This window comes from Chrysemys picta, chromosome 2, assembly GCF_011386835.1.
Source record: "Chrysemys picta bellii isolate R12L10 chromosome 2, ASM1138683v2, whole genome shotgun sequence".
Classification (NCBI taxonomy): Eukaryota; Metazoa; Chordata; order Testudines; family Emydidae; genus Chrysemys; species Chrysemys picta.
In genome coordinates, this window is record NC_088792.1 from 96,531,330 (window position 1) to 96,549,392 (window position 18,063).

Sequence of the window (18,063 nt, forward strand, 5' to 3'; positions counted from 1 at the left end):
AGAGTTGTGGTAATTTCACTCACAATTGTGCATCTAACTTTAAAAAATCACTTCTGAATGTATAACACTTTCCAGCTAGAAGGTGTGACATATTACATAAGAACATACCTGTTGAAACAGAAAATAGTGTCTAGAAATCTTTAACAATTGAATATTAATAGGTTTGACTTTTTTTGTTACTGAGTTTCACTATCAAAATACTTCTGAAAATAATACTCTCTTCTGGAATAAATCTGGCAGATCTGTAGAGGGTGGAGTAAAATTTCCCACAAGAAGTCCCATTTTCAAAAGTGACTTAAGAGCGTAAGCCATTTAGGCACTTTTGAAAATGTTTCCAGTAGTGTGTGTGTGTTGAAAGTGTGTATGCTTGTGGGGCCACCAGAGGGGATTGTTTTAGTGTAAGGTTATCACCTGTATTTACTGAAGGGGGCATAAACAAGTCCACATTGTAGATCAGTGTGTTTAGTTGATTAGGAAGTTGCACTGAACATAACAGTGGTGTCATTTGCAATGTGGAATGTTCACCTGCTATGGAAGGCAGAAATTGCTTGTAACTTCATTTTATTTAAACACATATAAGTTATTCAAATACATTGCTTTATACCTATGTGTATTTGCAATTCAAACCTAATGCTTTATTAAAGATGACAGATGTGAAACGGTGCTTTTCAGTTATCCAAAAACTATACCTGGAAAGCTGGGCTAGGTAATTTCTGTTGTATTAGCTGCTGTCTTGAAAACTGTTAATACTGAAACATTGCTATTCACTGTCTAAAATATTGGAATCTCAGCTTTCAAATTGTGTAAAATGTTACAAAACCTCAAGTTACATAATATTAATGGCTAAAATCATACTGGTGATTGGGGGTGTGGTGACAGAAGATAACAATCTGCAACCATGTATTCTGTGGCAAGGGCTGCCGAAAACTGAATATTCGATTGCATCTCCTAAGGATATACAAAAATAGAGACTTCTACTGAAATAGATTTGGCAATAGCACGGTTTTATTTTGATACATTCCATTATTTTATTGTCCCCAAACTTTGTTTTCAGTCTGATAAAACTAAAGTAGATTGCCTCAAAACACTGCAGAAGTCTTTCAGTGGGAGCTGGAAGTTTTGATAGCTTGCGAATGTAAAGTCAGGGCTGTTGGAATCCAGGAAGATCTGGGAGTTTTGAAACCCAAGAGGCAGTTGAAACTTATGATAGTAGGGAACGGCTGCATCTATGCTTCTCTCCTTTGTGGAGAAGGGCAGCGGTGACTTGAATTTTTCCCCCCCACTGTTGAACGCTTTGTTCAGCACTTCAGCAACCAACTCCTTTGTGCCAGTAACTGCACCTAACAGCAGTGGATGGAGATATTAATGAAAGTCTTATTGCTAAAATGAATAGCAATTAAATAGCAGTATAGGTATTTAACTCTGAAGCCTGATGATATTTTTAATGCCCCATGAAGATGGTTATGTTTACTTATTTCTGAGATACTGTTTCAGGCTATCTTTTGGTAGATTTAAGTAATGACTTTCTATATAGTGGCAGCAGCCTCAGTATTGGTAAAAAGAGAATGAAAAAATGGAACATTCATAAAACAATATTGTAGTAGTGAAACCTCAAACTTTTATTAGTTCACTACAATCTCATTTTAAGAGAAATGTTGAATCTCTCTGTCTTCTTTTTTTCAGTCGACCATATACCAACAAAGTTATTACTTTATGGTACCGGCCTCCTGAACTTCTGCTTGGAGAGGAAAGATATACGCCAGCCATAGATGTCTGGAGCTGTGGGTAAGAAGTTTTAATACAAAAGTGTTAAGTGTAAATCATGAACTAAAATAAATCTCAAATACATTTATATAAAATGATATTGATGGAATTATATAAAACTTTATTTTACAGCTGTATCCTGGGTGAACTTTTTACTAAAAAACCAATATTTCAAGCAAATCAGGAACTTGCTCAGCTGGAACTAATAAGGTAATTTTTAGACTCCACGGTGTGGTTGGTGCTTTACAAAACCATAGACAGCACTTTTATTTTTCATGAGCATTCAAAAAAATGGAGTTACAATATTAACATTTAAAAGTTGTCAGAAGTTGCTTCTCAGAATAAAAATGGTAGTAGCTTTTGGGGAGATGTAAAACAAATTATTCAGAAGTGGAGAAGTGCTTAGTAGCTTTCCATGGCATAGGAATGCAGGTAGGTAGGTAGGATTTTTTACAGTGCAGCTGGAGTTACCCCTTACTGAAGCCCATCTCACAACAGGGCATTTGACTTGCTCACCTTTTTAAGCAGGTGAGACTGCAGCTTCCTTACTCCATTCTCACATCAGCAGGTTAAAAGGCCAACATGGAGAATAATGAATGACTGTTTTAAAGGGAGAGCTTTGCTCAAGGCTAGGTTCTCTGCATACTGCTGGCCCTATGCTGCTTTTTCATTCTCCCACGTCTGCAACTGGCTTGTGTCTGCTGCAGAAGGGAGTGTTTCTCCGCTTTCCCTCAAGACTTGCCAGATACCTTGGGGGAGGTAAAGGCTTTCTTCACCTTCCCACCCCAGTGGATCTTCTCAGGCAGTAGCTGTTTGAATTAGTAGAGTCAGAGCCTCTTTTCTCTATTCAGGTGGCAAATGCTGTCTCCTGCTTCTAATATCATAATCAACCTAGGCAGTGGGGTGGAATCTTCTTCCTACAAAAGAAAAAGAGGATGAGTCAGTGAATTGCTCCTTTATCTTGATCTCTCTTCACACGAGGTCAAATATTTGATTCTGAAAAGCAGTAAGTTACATGGGCTGTAAATGCTATATGTAACATGTAGGAAAGTTGGTCTGTACAAGTATAACAACCTTTTAGAAGGTGCAAAACATGGCGCTGGTCACCCTGTTGTCATTTTACACTACTGAAACAACTCATGTTGTGTGAATGTTTGTTGTTTTTCGCTTTAACCACAAGATGGCAGTGCAGCACTTAATTCCAGTTCTGGCTTTCTTTACCAAACTGGACATAGTTTTGTATAGCGTGAATTGATTTCATTTGTAAAATTTATTTTGATATCAAAAGGACACTGTCAACTAATTGTTCATAGTTTAATTTTTTTCTCTTTATTGATGCTGTACATTAAAAAATTTAATACATTAGGACTGTTCCCAGCACATTTTAACTGGAACCTAAACCACCTATAATGGAATAGTTCTTAGTCATATCATTGTCAATTTTTAACTTGCAAGCCACTTTTAATTAATTTTGATGCCTCTATCAACATCATAGGTGACCATCAATATTTTGTGAATTTTTTATTTTCCCCAATGGTTCTTTCCCCCAAATATTTCAAGACCACAGGAATCAGGAAAAAGTATTTGAATCAGGAAAAAGTCTAGAGGAAAAAGTAGCATTGTCTTAACTTATTTTTCAGAATATGCTTTAGATCATATAAATAGGCACAAAGGCGGCAGAGTGGTCTAAAGATGGTCTATAGATAAGTCTCTAGAAAATATTTCTAGTCTTCCGGGAACCCAAAGGCCATAAAAGGTGGTAGGCTCTTCTGCCCAAGACCACTCTATTTATAGGAAAAACTTGCTGTAGAAGTTGAAAACAAACATCTGCAAGGTTGCGAGCTGCAGCATCAACCAGACATTTATGCAAATTTAGCTTTCTGGCTGCGAGGCCCACAAAGTGTAAACCCTACTTTTCACACTTAGTGGCCTTGTCTAGACTAGGATGAAAGGGGTACTGTTAGAACATGTTACTAACACTTTTGATAAAGCCTAGTGTAGACGAGGCCCATTGCCTTCAACATGGGCTAAGATTTGTTGAGTTAAAGCCTGAGGAAAGCTTGGCTTTTAACTCCATCGGGTTTGCTTGTATTAAAGTCTACACTGCCTGGTGCACAACAGACTTTTGAAAAATGTGGTGGCTAACACATTGGAACACCCCATCTTTAAATCCTATTCTAGACAAAGCTAGTGGAAGGGACAGACTTGGGCAACCACATGTCGGGAGGTGGGCTGGCTCAGTGACCCTTTTCTTTGGCCAAAAGATGGTTTTAATTTTTTTAATTCAAGCCCCGGTCCTTTCTTAAATTTAAAAACCATCTCACCTCTGCCACCACCTTTGGTCCTCACAAGGCTCCTTCCTGTTCATTAGCAGATAACTAAATTCTTAGTCGGCAATGGAGTGGTGTTTACTCCAGTCATTTGTCAGAGTTCATTTCCACACCAAGAGTAAAAAAAAAAAAAAAAAAAAAAAAGAGAAACGTACTAGATTTAAATTTAATCCAAATTCACTCCTGCCCTTTAAATTTCTCTCCTGTCTAGAGAGAAATTCTAGTTTCTGGAAGAAACTGACCTTGCGTTAGGGTACATAGGATGCTACCTGAGCATGCTAAGTGGAGTCTTCTATCATTTTCAAGAACACAGTGATTGTTTATAAAGAGCCTCTACTTTGGAGAAGTGTGGGGGAGGTAACCGTTTTTCTAGTGCGGTATTCTTTGGCCTCTTAAGAGTGGATGTTTACCTACGCTGCTTCGCCAACTCTTGAAAAACTTCATGGCCATGGATCACAGGAGGCCTGTGAATATGTCCAAGGAGACTAGAATTTGTTTTCTTTGTATTAACAATGCCTGTGAGTATAAAATTGCAACTACACACTTTGTTGTGTTTGATTTCATACATTGATGGTTTTGTTTTGTTTGTTTGTTTGTTTTTGGTGTATAGCCGAATTTGTGGGAGTCCTTGTCCTGCAGTCTGGCCTGATGTAATAAAGTTAGCCTATTTCAACACCATGAAACCAAAGAAGCAGTATCGTCGAAAATTGAGAGAAGAGTTTGCTTTGTAAGGATGGAGACTTCATTTAACCATCTGTATTCCATTAATTTTTCTTAGGTCCTTTAAGAATTTCAGTATTTTTCAAAGATTTGTTTCTGGGTTCAGTCAAATGTAGAGAGAAGTGACCTGAAGTTCCTATCCTTCCCTTGATACACATGCCGAGCTATTATTGTTGTTAGTTAATGGGAGCTGTGTATATGTATCAAGGAAGGGGGAATTGACCCAAATATTTCAGCCACCTGTCAGCTTTGTACTTCGGAAATGGTTGCTCTTTGGGCCTGGGTGCACCTGCTCATTGTCCCTATGGCTAAAAGCAGCTCAGGATACTTAGTCACTTTTAATTATGATTGGCTAACATTAGGGACTTGTTAGTCATAAATTCAGTATATAAGACTAATTCTCCAAGCCATGTATCCTAAAATAATGCCACTGGAGTTGTCTCATGCAAATAACAAACATGAAAGTTACAGAAAACATCTGTAAGATTATTTTAAAAACTGCCTTTTCTCCTTCAACTATTTTGGGGTTTAGGAAAATGTATCATCCTGTTTATATTAGTGGAGCCTACTTGTGTAACTTTAAAGCAATAGCATTATTGTCTGTAGCCCAATTAAAAAGTATAAATCTCTTTGTGCTAAATTCCAAGTATATAGTAATATTAGACCCTTGTTAAAAGGAAAACGTTTAAAACAAATGTATTAATATAAGGCCCAAGTTTTAAATCATACAATTAAACTCTACTTGACAACATTAAAAAATACAAGTTTTATAGCACAAAGATGTGGCATCTGAAATAACACAAATGTGGACCCCCCCATTTCTCTCTCCTTCTTGCCAGTATTCCACCAGCTGCGTTAGATCTGTTTGATTATATGCTTGCTTTGGACCCTAGCAAGCGTTGCACAGCTGAACAGGCTCTTCAGTGTGAGTTTCTGCGAGATGTGGAACCTTCTAAAATGCCTCCTCCAGAGTAAGTTACTTCCTGTGGTAATGTCAGTGCTTACGTGATACAAAATGGGAGTATGTATTTAATGTTCATTGTGTAGTGGTGAAAACAAAGGTAGTACAAACATAATACCTAATGTGTCAGATATTAGTAACTGTTCCATTAAGAGAACTGCAAAGTTCAGTGGCTCGTACTAATGAATGAGAACTGTTCCCTAGTTCCATGTTTGATTTGTTAGTCATACGTTCTGTACATCTTTCTTAGAGTTAGTGACCTGCAAGTGTATTTAGAAGAATGAATGTCTCCAAACAACAAGGGTAAAAAAACAAAAACATTTATTCCCCTATTTTAATGCAAAAGTTCTGGATTACTGTTTAGAGGATTGCAGGTTGCTGAGTTCTTATACTAGAGCACCTTTCCTTTTTGTAAACTCTGTCAATCCAAGTAGACAGCATTGTCACGTTGAGAAAATAAATATACATTTTGTTCTGCCATGAGGACACTTGTTTATGAAATGAAGCCAACTGATAAACATTTTCAGCTAGGAAGCTCTTCTGAGATTATACTTGCATTACACACTTGTTATGAGTATGGATTCACAGAATCCCAACAGACTCACCTTTTCAGATCTTACGTTGTATATTGAGCATTTATTTTAATATTTTGTACAAAGAAAATACTGAATATTTACCATTCTTCTTTACAGCCTTCCTTTGTGGCAAGATTGTCATGAACTGTGGAGTAAGAAACGTAGACGGCAGAAGCAGATGGGCATGGCAGACGACACAACAGCAGCTAAAATTCCTAGGAAGGATTTGTCTTTAGGCCTGGATGATAGCAGAACCAACACCCCACAAGGCATGCAGACTTCTTCCAAACTCACAACTCAGGGCAACTCTAGTGTAGCACTTGGTCAGTAATCTTTTTTGTCATTTTTAAATTGTCTATTACTTGCTGACTCTGCATTTAGAAATTTAGATGTTAATGCTTTCAAAATCTTGAAAGCTCTTGGAATTCTTAAGGGAAACAAAATAGTGTAAATTTAAAAAATGCTAAAGATTTATCTTGTCCTCAGCAGTCAGGCATTCCCAATATGACTTGCATAATGAGTTTTCACCTTGACCAGTGTCAAAGTTTTTAAATATTTTGACTTGCCTGGTAGTAATTTTAATTTTCGTGGGGGGGGTGTCTATTGTCCACCTCAGGGTTTATTAAACCCCACCCATGAGCAGCTGCTCTAACTCACATTGTACAACTCTTCATAGTCTAGAGCAACCTCACTGATCATGACATAAATTGAAGGGAAAGGTTTCATGTCAAACATCTTCACAACAAATAGATTCCTCCCCCATGTTAAATAATCTTCCCTCTCCCAAGTATATCTGCTTTAGCAAGTCTCTTCTAACTGGTATTGCTGAACTGAGATACTAGCTAATGAGGGAGCTTACTATATTATGACAAGAGAATTAGTGAACTACCTCTACAGTATTCCCAGCCCCACCCATTAAAGCAGAAAACCAAGCCTAGAGTGTCTTGCTTGGTGTTACAAAAAACTGCTTCGAAGCCAGTAGGAAGAAAATGTTAATTTATAATCATAATCAAATGGGGTGTCTCCTTATACAGGAGTTGGTACTACTGCCCTTACTATAAGCAAGGTGTTTTTTAACTTTCATTCTAAAGTATAGATTCTGTACGTCGTGTGTGGGGCAGCTGACAAAGGAACAGACAAGAATTTGACATAGACAGCTTTGTAATGCGGCAAGCGAGTATATGTAGTGTCACTAAAGTGGGAGTTCCAAGAATTGAAAGAGAGCGAATGTGTAGTGCATTCATTTAAATTCCGTATGGACAGTAATAATCTCAAATCAGCTAGCTCTCTCTTCAACAGTAGACCATAGCTCCAAGTATATGTTGCAGAGCTGTAATGATATAGTTCTCATGACCCGTGTAGTTTACCACCTCTTGCTCCTGGTCATCCTGTTTTTCATTTTAATCCAGCAGTGTATTTCTGCCACTCTTTTGCAACAGTAGCCTCAAGTCTTGGCAAGACTTTCAAATTCTGCTTATCCCCTAAAAATGTTATCCCACGTTGAAGATTAACAAATTTTATTAGAGTCCCAGTGGTTGGAGTTATTTCTTTATGCTGTTATAACACTGTCACCTCATGAAGTACTAACTGTATTAATCATTACTAATACAGTGTTAATAATACATATCTAATACCAAATTAACCAAAGAACTCAAGAATTAATTATTCAGCCCCATGTCATTCTTGGCACAAGTGTAAGTATAGAAGAAAATATGTACCAAGGTGGAGAAAGCAGGGTTTTAGTGTGTGGTGGAGTAGAGACAGTATTGTATAAAATTGAAAATGTCTGTGTTTGTCCTAAGACTTAGGAGTGTGTACATGCTGAATGAACAAATACACAAGGCCATGGGGCAAACTAAGGAGCTGACACACAAGTGCAGGTTTTATCCAAATTTAAATAAACTAAATCATTGCACATATGACAATGCACAAAGCACTAACATTTTTCATTTTGGGTAAAAAATAATTTGTCCTGAATTATTTGCTACTGTTCTGGTTCTTATGTGAAGCTCTTGTCATTGCATTTTATAACTTAACAGAGTGTGCGGAGCTTACTTATGATTTCCACCAAGAATTTGAATTCCCCTATGATATGGATGTCTTCTAAAATTTTGGGGTGGGTAGAAAGATGCTGCAATTTTCTTTGTCTCATTCATATTGTCTACTGGATTTTCAATTTTGGATTCTGAGAAATATCTTCTGTTCCTGGTCCTTGAACAGACCATTTTCAGATGTCACGTAATTTGCAGCAGGCTTGACATCTGTTATGTGGCTAATTAATACATCCAGAGAATGCAGTGCAAAGCGTCTGAGAGAGTAGAGTTCTGTGCATTGCCAAATAAAAATAAGTTAATTGTTTTTGAATTCCCCCTGTCTTCACGACATTTTAGCTGATAGCACCCCAGCGCACATCAACAAGCAGCCTGATTTAATTTTGCAACAACTGTCTGCTCACAACTGTGTCCGCTTTAGCGATGAGTCAAATGCTGAGGACAGAAAGTTTTAAAAATTCCAGCTGTCCAGACATTCTGGATGCTGCCAGAAGTTACATTACATTGGTAGCCTTCTAGTTTCCCATGTGAAAGTTCAATTTTTATATCGGATATTTGATATCAACCTGACAGAGGCACTGTTTACAAATAGGAAGACATGATGCCTTTGCTTCATTTTTCTATAAAGAAAGAAGTTTCCCCATTATAATTAAATAAGATGTTATCCTAGGCTTTTTACTGTGTTCACCAACTGGCAGATCTGGAATTGAAATTCGAATTATTAGGATTTTGTGCCATTCCAATTAACAACAGTTTTTTCTCTCACTGGTCATGCTGCTAGGTTTATGTGCTCTCTTTCATGATGAATCTGTAGGTGCATCCTGAATAAGGGATCCTGTTCCATTCCTGCTTCATATTTGAGTGTACCCTTGATCTGTTCTGTCTGTTTAAAGTTCATAAGTCTCATAACACAAATAACAAGCCTCACCATAAAGTGCCTTTGTGGGTTCTTTTAAACTTTAAAGCTAGCAATGAGTAGGTGACTTAAAACCCATGCTTCTGCTCTCGTGGCTGTCTCCCCACACCTCTGAAATCAACAGAACAGTCTTCTATCTTACTCAGCACTTTACTTGTCCTTCTCAGTAGTTTTGCACTTATGCCATTACCTTCAGATAGCTCATTAGCTTCTGGGTCAGTTCGTCTGGTCACCTTAGCAGGTGTCACAGCATACAAATTAAGCATCTGGAGGGTCAGGGTCTGACTGGAAATGTGTTTTATAGATGGCCACTTTTTAAGCAAAGGGATGTAATATGTCAAAGATAGGAGACTTTGGGGTGACTGGAAATCTTACAGCTGTCTAAGGCAGGTGGTCTTAAACCCTGGCTTCATTGTATTGTGGAAAATGGAGCTCAAACATGATGTTTCTCATCTGTCTTAGTGTGTGGGCGTGCCCTTTGTAAGTCATTTTCTCTGTATTGGATCATGCTATTCAATTTCCTATTAATACTCTTCCAAATGTAATTAATTTGTAAAAGCATTCCATTTCTGTGTTGTCAGAAACTGTACTTCGCCAAGATTATCAGCCATGGTATATTAAGCTCGATTTGGAGCCTCTGAAATGTGACCGTTCTAAATAACACTTTTAAAACTCTTTTGTCCTTAGTGAAAACGGGCACTGGACAGCAGTTAAACCAGAATGAAGTGGCAATCCTGCTAAATCTTCTACAGTCTAAATCAAGCGTTAGCATGGCCCATTTTGCCGAAGTGTTGAATATTAAGATAAATGCAGAGACTCAGCAGCAACTAGATAAAATAAACATCCCGGCTGGTATTTTGGCAGCAGGTGAAAAACAGCCAGAGCAACAGCCGCCTCCACCACCACCAGAACAGGAGCCTTTGCAACAGCCAGTGGTCACTCAGCCAGCTGTCCCCCCTGCTCAGCTGACTCAGCCTAAAATTGAGACTGATGCTGCCCAGGCAGCTGTGCAGAGCGCATTTGCTGTGTTGTTGTCTCAGTTAATAAAGACTCAGCAAACAAAGCAAAAAGAACTTGTACTAGAGGAGAAGGAGAATGGATCAGGAAATGAAATGTCGTTACAACTCAGGCAGCCTCCGGAGCCCTGCACTCCTGCATCTGATAACCAGGAGGACACGGAATCTCCAGCATCTGTTTACCCACATCTGATCAAATCATTATACTCATGTGCAGGTACTTACAGTTTTGAATGTTGATAAGTAGATATCTTGACCACCAGAGAGACTGACTTGGAGATAAACAGCTAACATCATGCTTTGTACCCCGGGTATGCATGGTTATGCCATACCCATTAGCAAAACATGCACAGGAGCGATGACACTGAGGACGTGAGAAGTAATTTCATTTCCTTTTGTCACTTACTATCTTTATAAAACTTTCATAGATAATTGATGGATTTTATTATACTGTACATACACCGCTTACTCTAAGGTGTAGACATGCAGTTATACTGGCTCTGGGTTGTTGTTCGTATTATTAGGGTAGCACCTATATGCCCACCCCCACCCCCCGTCTTTAAGTTAGCTGATCAGGTGTGCTTGCAGGAGGATCCTGGAACTCTCAGTTCTGAAGAACCTTTGAGGGTAGTGTCTTTTTGTGTCTCCAAAATGCCTTTTCTCAGATACTCTTAAATTTAATTAGTTGATTAACCTTTATTTTTTGTGAAGAAGTGCAGTAGCAAACTTTTGTGAATTTTTGCAAAGTGTTTTTTCTTCCCCCTTCTGGTATTGTAATTATTTGTCAAACGTAATTTCAGATCTTGTTCTAAGGCTCTTCTCCTTAATCCATTTAGGTCAAGATGATTTGGTTAGACAGCCTGAGATGAGGCTTCTAAACCAAACACCAGAACAAGAACGCCCTCGCATCTTGCCCCCAGACCAGCGTCCTCCTGAGCCACCAGAACCACCTCCTCTCACTGAAGAAGACGACCTAGATTATCGGACAGAAAACCAGCATTTGCCTATTTCTAGCTCTTCAGGAACGGATCCTCATGCTGGGGTGAAAGCTGCTCTTCTACAACTGCTTTCTCAGCATCAGGTTCAGCCAACTGAGGAACCAGTAACAACTAGTGTGGATTATCAGGCAAGAGACTCCTATGTAACTGACTACAAGGATAATTTTGGATCTTCTTTCTCTTCTGCCCATTATGGTGGTAGTGATGGAATAGGAAGTGGATCATCTGGGGCACTGGAAAGGAGAAGCTTCATTGGAAATTCAGATATTCAGTCTTTGGATAACTACAGTACTGCTTCATCTCACTCTGGTGGTGCACCTCAACCTCCTGCCTTTTCAGAACCATTTCCCAGCTCAGTAACTGGTTATGGAGACATTTACCTCAACACTGGTCCCCTGCTATTTAGTGGAGATAAGGACCATAGGTTTGAATATAGCCATGGCCCTATTGCAGTTCTGGGAAACAGTGGCGACACTTCCACAGGGTCAGAAAGTACTCATTCTTTGTCCACAAAGATGCACAACTATAGTTATGGAAGTAATTTACAAGAAAACCCTAGTGGCATTAGCCACATCCATGGACAAACTTGGACTTCTCCAGCCCAAGGACCTGGATATTCCCAAGGATACAGAGGACACATTAGCACATCAACAGTCAGAGGGCGAGGCAGAGGATTACCATACTGAGTATCTGTTTTTCCTCAGGCACATCATTTTTATCTGGAAAGACTTTTTTTCTAGCTGCAGTTTAAAGCAGCAATCCAATAGACTTGAATAATGTTAATTCAACAGCTTTATTTTTATGTGGAAAAGGGTCTTGCATACAGTAGGAAAATTTAAACTGCTTAAAACTCATGCTGTCTGAAAACTAGATCAATTGAGTGTACATGTTCACAAATTCTAGTTATGAATTTTATTTTGTATTTTGGCAGTTTTAAGTGGATGCTAAATTTAGGGACATCAGCTTTTTATGGCACTCTTTCAGATCTTCTGAACTATGCACATTTGTGCTTTTTTTGTAAGTTTGGACCAACTTTTATGTAAAAAATTTTACAACAATCAAAGCAGGGCACTGATTTATTTGGTATTTTTCTTTTTACAAAACTACCTTTAGTCAAAGGTCACTGTCAGTCTTTGCACTGCTTTCAGTGTTATTGTGGAAGGTGTACTTTGTGCTCATTTCAGATAATAAAACACAACCTTTCTCTTGATGCAACAATTTTATAAATATTTGGTCAATGTTATTTTTTTCTTTAAAAAAAAAAGGATGGTGTAGTAAAATGTTTCCCCATCTCCCAGACATGTTTGTATCAAAACTGTTTTACTTGAATGGTAAGTGCCTTAACGTGTAAGTTTAAGGTCTGCGAAAATTCTCACATTTTTCTTATAAAGGAAATTCCCTTTCTTTAAGGTTATTTTGTAGCTTGATTCAAAGATTAATACTTAAATATAGATACACTACATTAAAACAGAGATAATTATAGGCAACTTGGATAGAGTGCATTTTAAAGTGGCATATTTGCCATTTATGTCAGTTAAGCCAATTTAGTAGGTATACTAAGTTTTCTCTTCATTGAAATGACCTTCCCCAAACTGAATTTACTGAGAGAATGTCAATGTGAAGACGTTAAAAAAAGGTAGGTTTCCCTCAACTTTTCTCTAAAAGCTGTATTAACTTCTGTAGTCCCTCTGCCAAATAAGATCTACTTTATACTGAGCTATGGATGGTAAAATAGACTGTAAAGACAATGAGAGAAATCTTTTTCTTCAGTGTCATTGGTAATAGTTAATGAGTTTTGTGTGGAAAGCTGACACTGTCTCCTCTTTACCACATATAAAAGCATTATGGAAAGCCTCCAAGGTTAAAGACCAGTATTTAATGCAACATAGAACATTTAGCAGTTCAAATTTTCTGGAAACTGGGATTGTGCCAATTAATCCTTTCTATATTCAGCTATTCCATTGATCATTGTAATACTTGATTTGAACAACAAAAAAAATTACTGTAGCTAAAATTGCTACCAGAAACCACCACTCCAGTTTTATATTAGTTATACTTTCCAGCATGTTTTCCTCTGAGAACAGCAGTCTCTCTCTCTCCTGCAGAGAGGGGATATGGCTATATTTTCCACGTACTGAAAAGAATGTTTAATAGCCCATATTGGATACAATTTTCCAACTGATTATCCAGTTGATAAATTGATACATTATGTAAGAGTGTTTAATTACTTTTAAAAAGGTCAAATTTCTACTTACACTATTACCAGTAGAGTCATGTCAGTGACGTCTTGGATTTTCAGATTAGAAGCCAAAGTTGTCTATTTCATTTAAAATTCTAATTTATGACTAATTATTGCAGCATACGGTGTGAAGAACATTAAAATGTAGCTAAATAGTGTTCAAGTATCTGCAGTTGCATCATGGTGAGTCTTATCTCTTTAGACTTCCCTCTAAATCTCATAGTTATCCCAGTTCTCATCAGCCACACTAGAGAATCCTGCTGTCTGAAAATAAAAGCAGCTAAGCTGGAAACAAATATTTGTGACCTGAATAGCCTGTGTTTAAAAGAAATTAAACACTTTATATAAAATGACACTGTGTTTGAATAGTTTTTCTTGAGTTAAACACATCTTAGTATTTTTTGCAGGAGAGAATAAATGCAAGCAAAATAGTGTTAGTATTGTCGTGTTCAGCTATAGCGTCTTACCATTTTTATAAAAGTATGCTCAGATAAAACAAAAGCCAGGCTCAACAATAAAAATCTAGCAAAAGTTAGGTGTAAAATCTGGCAAAAGGCTTTCAAATCCATATACAACCTTTGTGGCAAGAAATGCATGGTCAAATATTAATGTGTACTGCACTTCAAAAAAAATAGCCTTGTGAAACTTCCCTAAGAAGCAGGTAAGTCCAAATGAAAAGTAGATGATAAAGAACAAATCAGGAATAAGTGATTTTGACTTTCAAAAATAAAATGTGAGGAAGAAATCATACCTCTTACAGCTTTCTGCATAGAGGTAAACTTTCAAGTCAGATGATACACTTATTTCACTAAAGTTTCTGTAAAAAGCCAGCCTCTCTTGTCCACATAAATAGTAATAGAGCAGTTTGATTTATGAACTGAAATACTGAGACAATTAAGGTGTTCCATGTAGTTAGAAACTTTGGCATGTTAATGTATTGGTTAATATCAAAACATCTGACTAATTTTAGACTTTGATCTTGACTGAATAAGAATAAAAGAGCAATTAGAAAAGGACACAAAGCTGATTTCCAAATGACAACAAATGCATTAAGATTTAGCAAGTCCATTCACATGCCATTGCTGGTATATGTATTGCACAGTGATTTTCTACTAATTTTAGTTCAAGCAATACTGGCCTAACATTTGAAAACCAATGGTCCACACTGTTCAAATAATTCAGAAAGTCAGGCTGAATTACTCAGCCACAATAATCTTGCCTCTTTTAAAACCCAGGCAATAGATTTCTCCCACTTCCAGCCCTTGTATGACATTTTGCTACCCTGCAAGGATCAGAACAATTTTAGGTTATGAGCCCTATGCCGCTCCCCTTACAAGCAGCCCAGATAAGGAGGTCATGTCTCCATAGTGTACAGTTCTTTAGCAATCCCAGGCTATGACTCAGCCCTCAGAAGGCTGCAAAACATGAGAGCAACACCCGTGGCTGCTCTAAGGGCTGGTCCCCACTTAGTCCGGACTTCGGACTAAGGTACGCAAATTCAGCTACGTTAATAACGTAGCTGAATTCGAAGTACCTTAGTCCGGACTTACCGCGGTCCAGACGCGGCCGGAAGTCTCCCCCCGTCGACGCCGCGTACTCCTCTCGGTGAGCTGGAGTACCGGCGCCGACTGTGAGCACTTCCGGGATCGATCCGGGATCGATTTATCGCGTCTTAACCAGACGCGATAAACCGATCCCAGAACATCGATGGCGTGCCGCCGGACCAGCCGGTAAGTGAAGACTAGGCCTAAGATGTGCCCAGAATATGGGCAGTGCAAAAATGGCTTAAAGTTACTTTGCCCCCTATCCCCTTGGGATTACATCTGTGCTGTACCTCCTAGAAGTACTGCAGAGAATTGGACCCAACATCAAAAAGTGTTTTTCTCTACCATCCAGATTAAAGTATTTGATCCTGGACCTATTCCACGGGTTGAATAGTTAATTTTGAATGAAGTGGTCTCCAACATTACCTGGAGTGAAAAAATTTAAAACACATAGTGCTAGTCTGACAGGCATAACAATTTGCACTAATACGATATTACATAACTTCAGCCAAATGAAAAGGAGAGAGAGACACTAACATAAAAACAAATTCATGATCCTAGGATAAAGTAATCCGGAGTAGAAGAAACAGGAGAAAAAGAAAAAACCTACAACATTTCCCCCCATCCAAGTAACTAAATCTGATCTTTAAATGCAAATGTAATTGCTAGAAAATTAAACTTATACATTTTAAAAATTGCATATTTATATTTTTCATACCTATTCAATACATATTTAATTACTATTACCTTTTATCATCCTAAGCATCAGATGCTTAACGAAAAACAGAGGTGGAAGGAGTTTTAATGTAAACTATTGATGCTTTGAGTTTGCTTTTCCTGTTATATTTATATCAGGAGTTAGTGCCAGTCTGAAGAAAGTTATTAAAGGCCCATCTGTTGCTGAGATTTATAAATAAGCTGTAAAACTAATTTTAAAACTAGCACGGGTAACTTTCATGCAATTGTTATTCAGACTAAAACTCCATTAGGTCCCAAACTACAAGATCTGGCCCCATGTTTCATTACCAGTAGAGGAAATAAATTTCAGCCAAACTTTTTGAATTTTTGTTTTAGATTGAAGAGAAAAATAAATCCCTTCCAAAGGATGAAAAGTCTCAGAATTGAATTATGTCGGTGGAAAAATCTTGATTAATGCTTAAAATTGTTTGAGGCAGTATTAATGTGTTCTCTGCAGTTAAGTATGCCATTAAATAAAAAAAATTGCCAGAAAATTGATTCAGATCTAAACTGTTTCATATTTAAAAATTAAGTGCTGGACTTAAATTCAAACTAATTTTCACTGAACAAGGTTAAGTATTCTTATCATAGGAATTATTTTAGGGCAACAAAATTTAAAATACTGAAACTGTTACTTCAGCTTACTTATTGTTGATATTTCTTTAAGCCATTTGTATATAAGATGTATCGAGTAGCCTGTAAATAAAATACCATGAGAACTTCAGCCTTTTTATCCTTGTTTTCCCTCCTTGAAAATCAAATAGCCTATCACAAAATTATTTTACATTTTATTATGATGGAATAGGTTGACTCACCATTCATTTTGGAATCCCACACCTTCAGTAGCGTTCAGTATATTAAAATCTGTAAGCCATCCATTGCTTTTCAAAGCCAGGCAGTCACCATACTCAATTTGTGTATCTAACATTCATAATTTGTGATAATGGGAATGGAATATTAGTACTGCAGTGCTGATGTCACTAACCCATTGTTCACAGGATACTTAAGACTTCAAAGCCAAGTGAAGTGTCACAACTACCAGAATAAAGATAACCTGATTTAATTTCATTTTTTTCCATGTATTTTACATAGTGAAACTGATCAAGAGTCAGTGGGGTCAGGTTAGTAAAAAGGGGAATTCTTTAGTTAGCAGGCCAAATGAGAAGATTTCAGTGTGATTTTTAACATAAGTTCAAATGGCATGAAGAGGTCTTGAATTATGCAGGGTTGGAATCTATTGTAGAACAAAGGGATACATTATTTTACACTTCAAAGCAAGAACATGGGAGAGGTGCAGATCTCTTCAGGGAATTAGGTGACTGGAGAACCTGCTGCCTGAGCTGTTGGTTGATCTCCTGGAACATAGGATATGTAGATCAGTGAGGTATTTTCGAGCCCGCTAAAAGGGAGGATCGATGCATAGGCCAAAATTGATAAAAGCTCCAAATCAGTAATCCAGACTTTTTTTAATTACTGGGTTATTTTCATACCATGGTTGAAGAGAAATGCACAAATCTGGCATGACTTCTAACAATAGCCCTTTCTACACTAGGATGACTTATGAAAAATATCCACTGTTCACATTTTTAATGTCATTGCTGTTACCAGCACTAGGACAACTGCTGCTGCAGCCGCTACAGTGTTAAGGATTTAGCCTTGCAGCTGTCCACCATCATTCTATCAAAGTTGCTAACACAATTGAAGCAGAACCAATGCAAGGAAATTGAAAAATGGATCTAATGTAGACAGTCTCAATAGGTCATTTTTACCCAGAGATTTTTTCTTTAACAAACTTCAACAGCATGACCATCTCTACAGGGTAGTGAGGTAGGAAAGTCTACAGACTAGGTTTCATTTTCCTTCTGAATAAATGCTAAGTATTATTCACAGTGTATTTAGATGGAGTACTTTCTTTCTCTGGTGAAGGGGGGCACGTGATGTACATGTGAGCTAGTCCAGCCCCCACACAGCTAGTCAGTAGAGAGGCAGGAAATGTGTGAATCACAACCTAAGGAAGCACCTGAGGTCAGGAAAAGGAAGCCTTGCTACCAACTATAGTGGAAACCTGAGTCTTCGGTCAAAGATTGAGACCGTTTCTTCTTCAACTGCTGAATGGAAATTGTATCAAGGCCTATGGGAGAGAAACAAGCAACAACAACATAGACTCCTTATTTCAGTACAGAGTTACAAAGGTTAGTAGTATAACAGGAT

General features: G+C 37.7%; 1 protein-coding gene across 7 annotated transcripts in view; it reads left to right on the forward strand.

Annotated features, from left to right (window-relative positions):
• The window catches only part of CDK13 (cyclin dependent kinase 13), a 63,696-nt gene extending 51,138 nt beyond the window's left edge, over positions 1 to 12,558 (forward strand). For all 7 annotated transcript variants that reach the window (XM_042844782.2, XM_042844779.2, XM_065583828.1 and 4 more), the window contains 7 exons: positions 1,684 to 1,785; positions 1,897 to 1,974; positions 4,705 to 4,821; positions 5,654 to 5,785; positions 6,468 to 6,673; positions 10,005 to 10,550; positions 11,170 to 12,558. In XM_042844782.2, the coding sequence (XP_042700716.2) occupies positions 1,684 to 1,785; positions 1,897 to 1,974; positions 4,705 to 4,821; positions 5,654 to 5,785; positions 6,468 to 6,673; positions 10,005 to 10,550; positions 11,170 to 12,017 (2,029 nt within the window). In that variant the 3' untranslated portion in view covers positions 12,018 to 12,558. The remainder of the gene's footprint in view (positions 1 to 1,683; positions 1,786 to 1,896; positions 1,975 to 4,704; positions 4,822 to 5,653; positions 5,786 to 6,467; positions 6,674 to 10,004; positions 10,551 to 11,169) is intronic.
• The last annotated feature ends 5,505 nt before the right edge of the window (positions 12,559 to 18,063 follow it).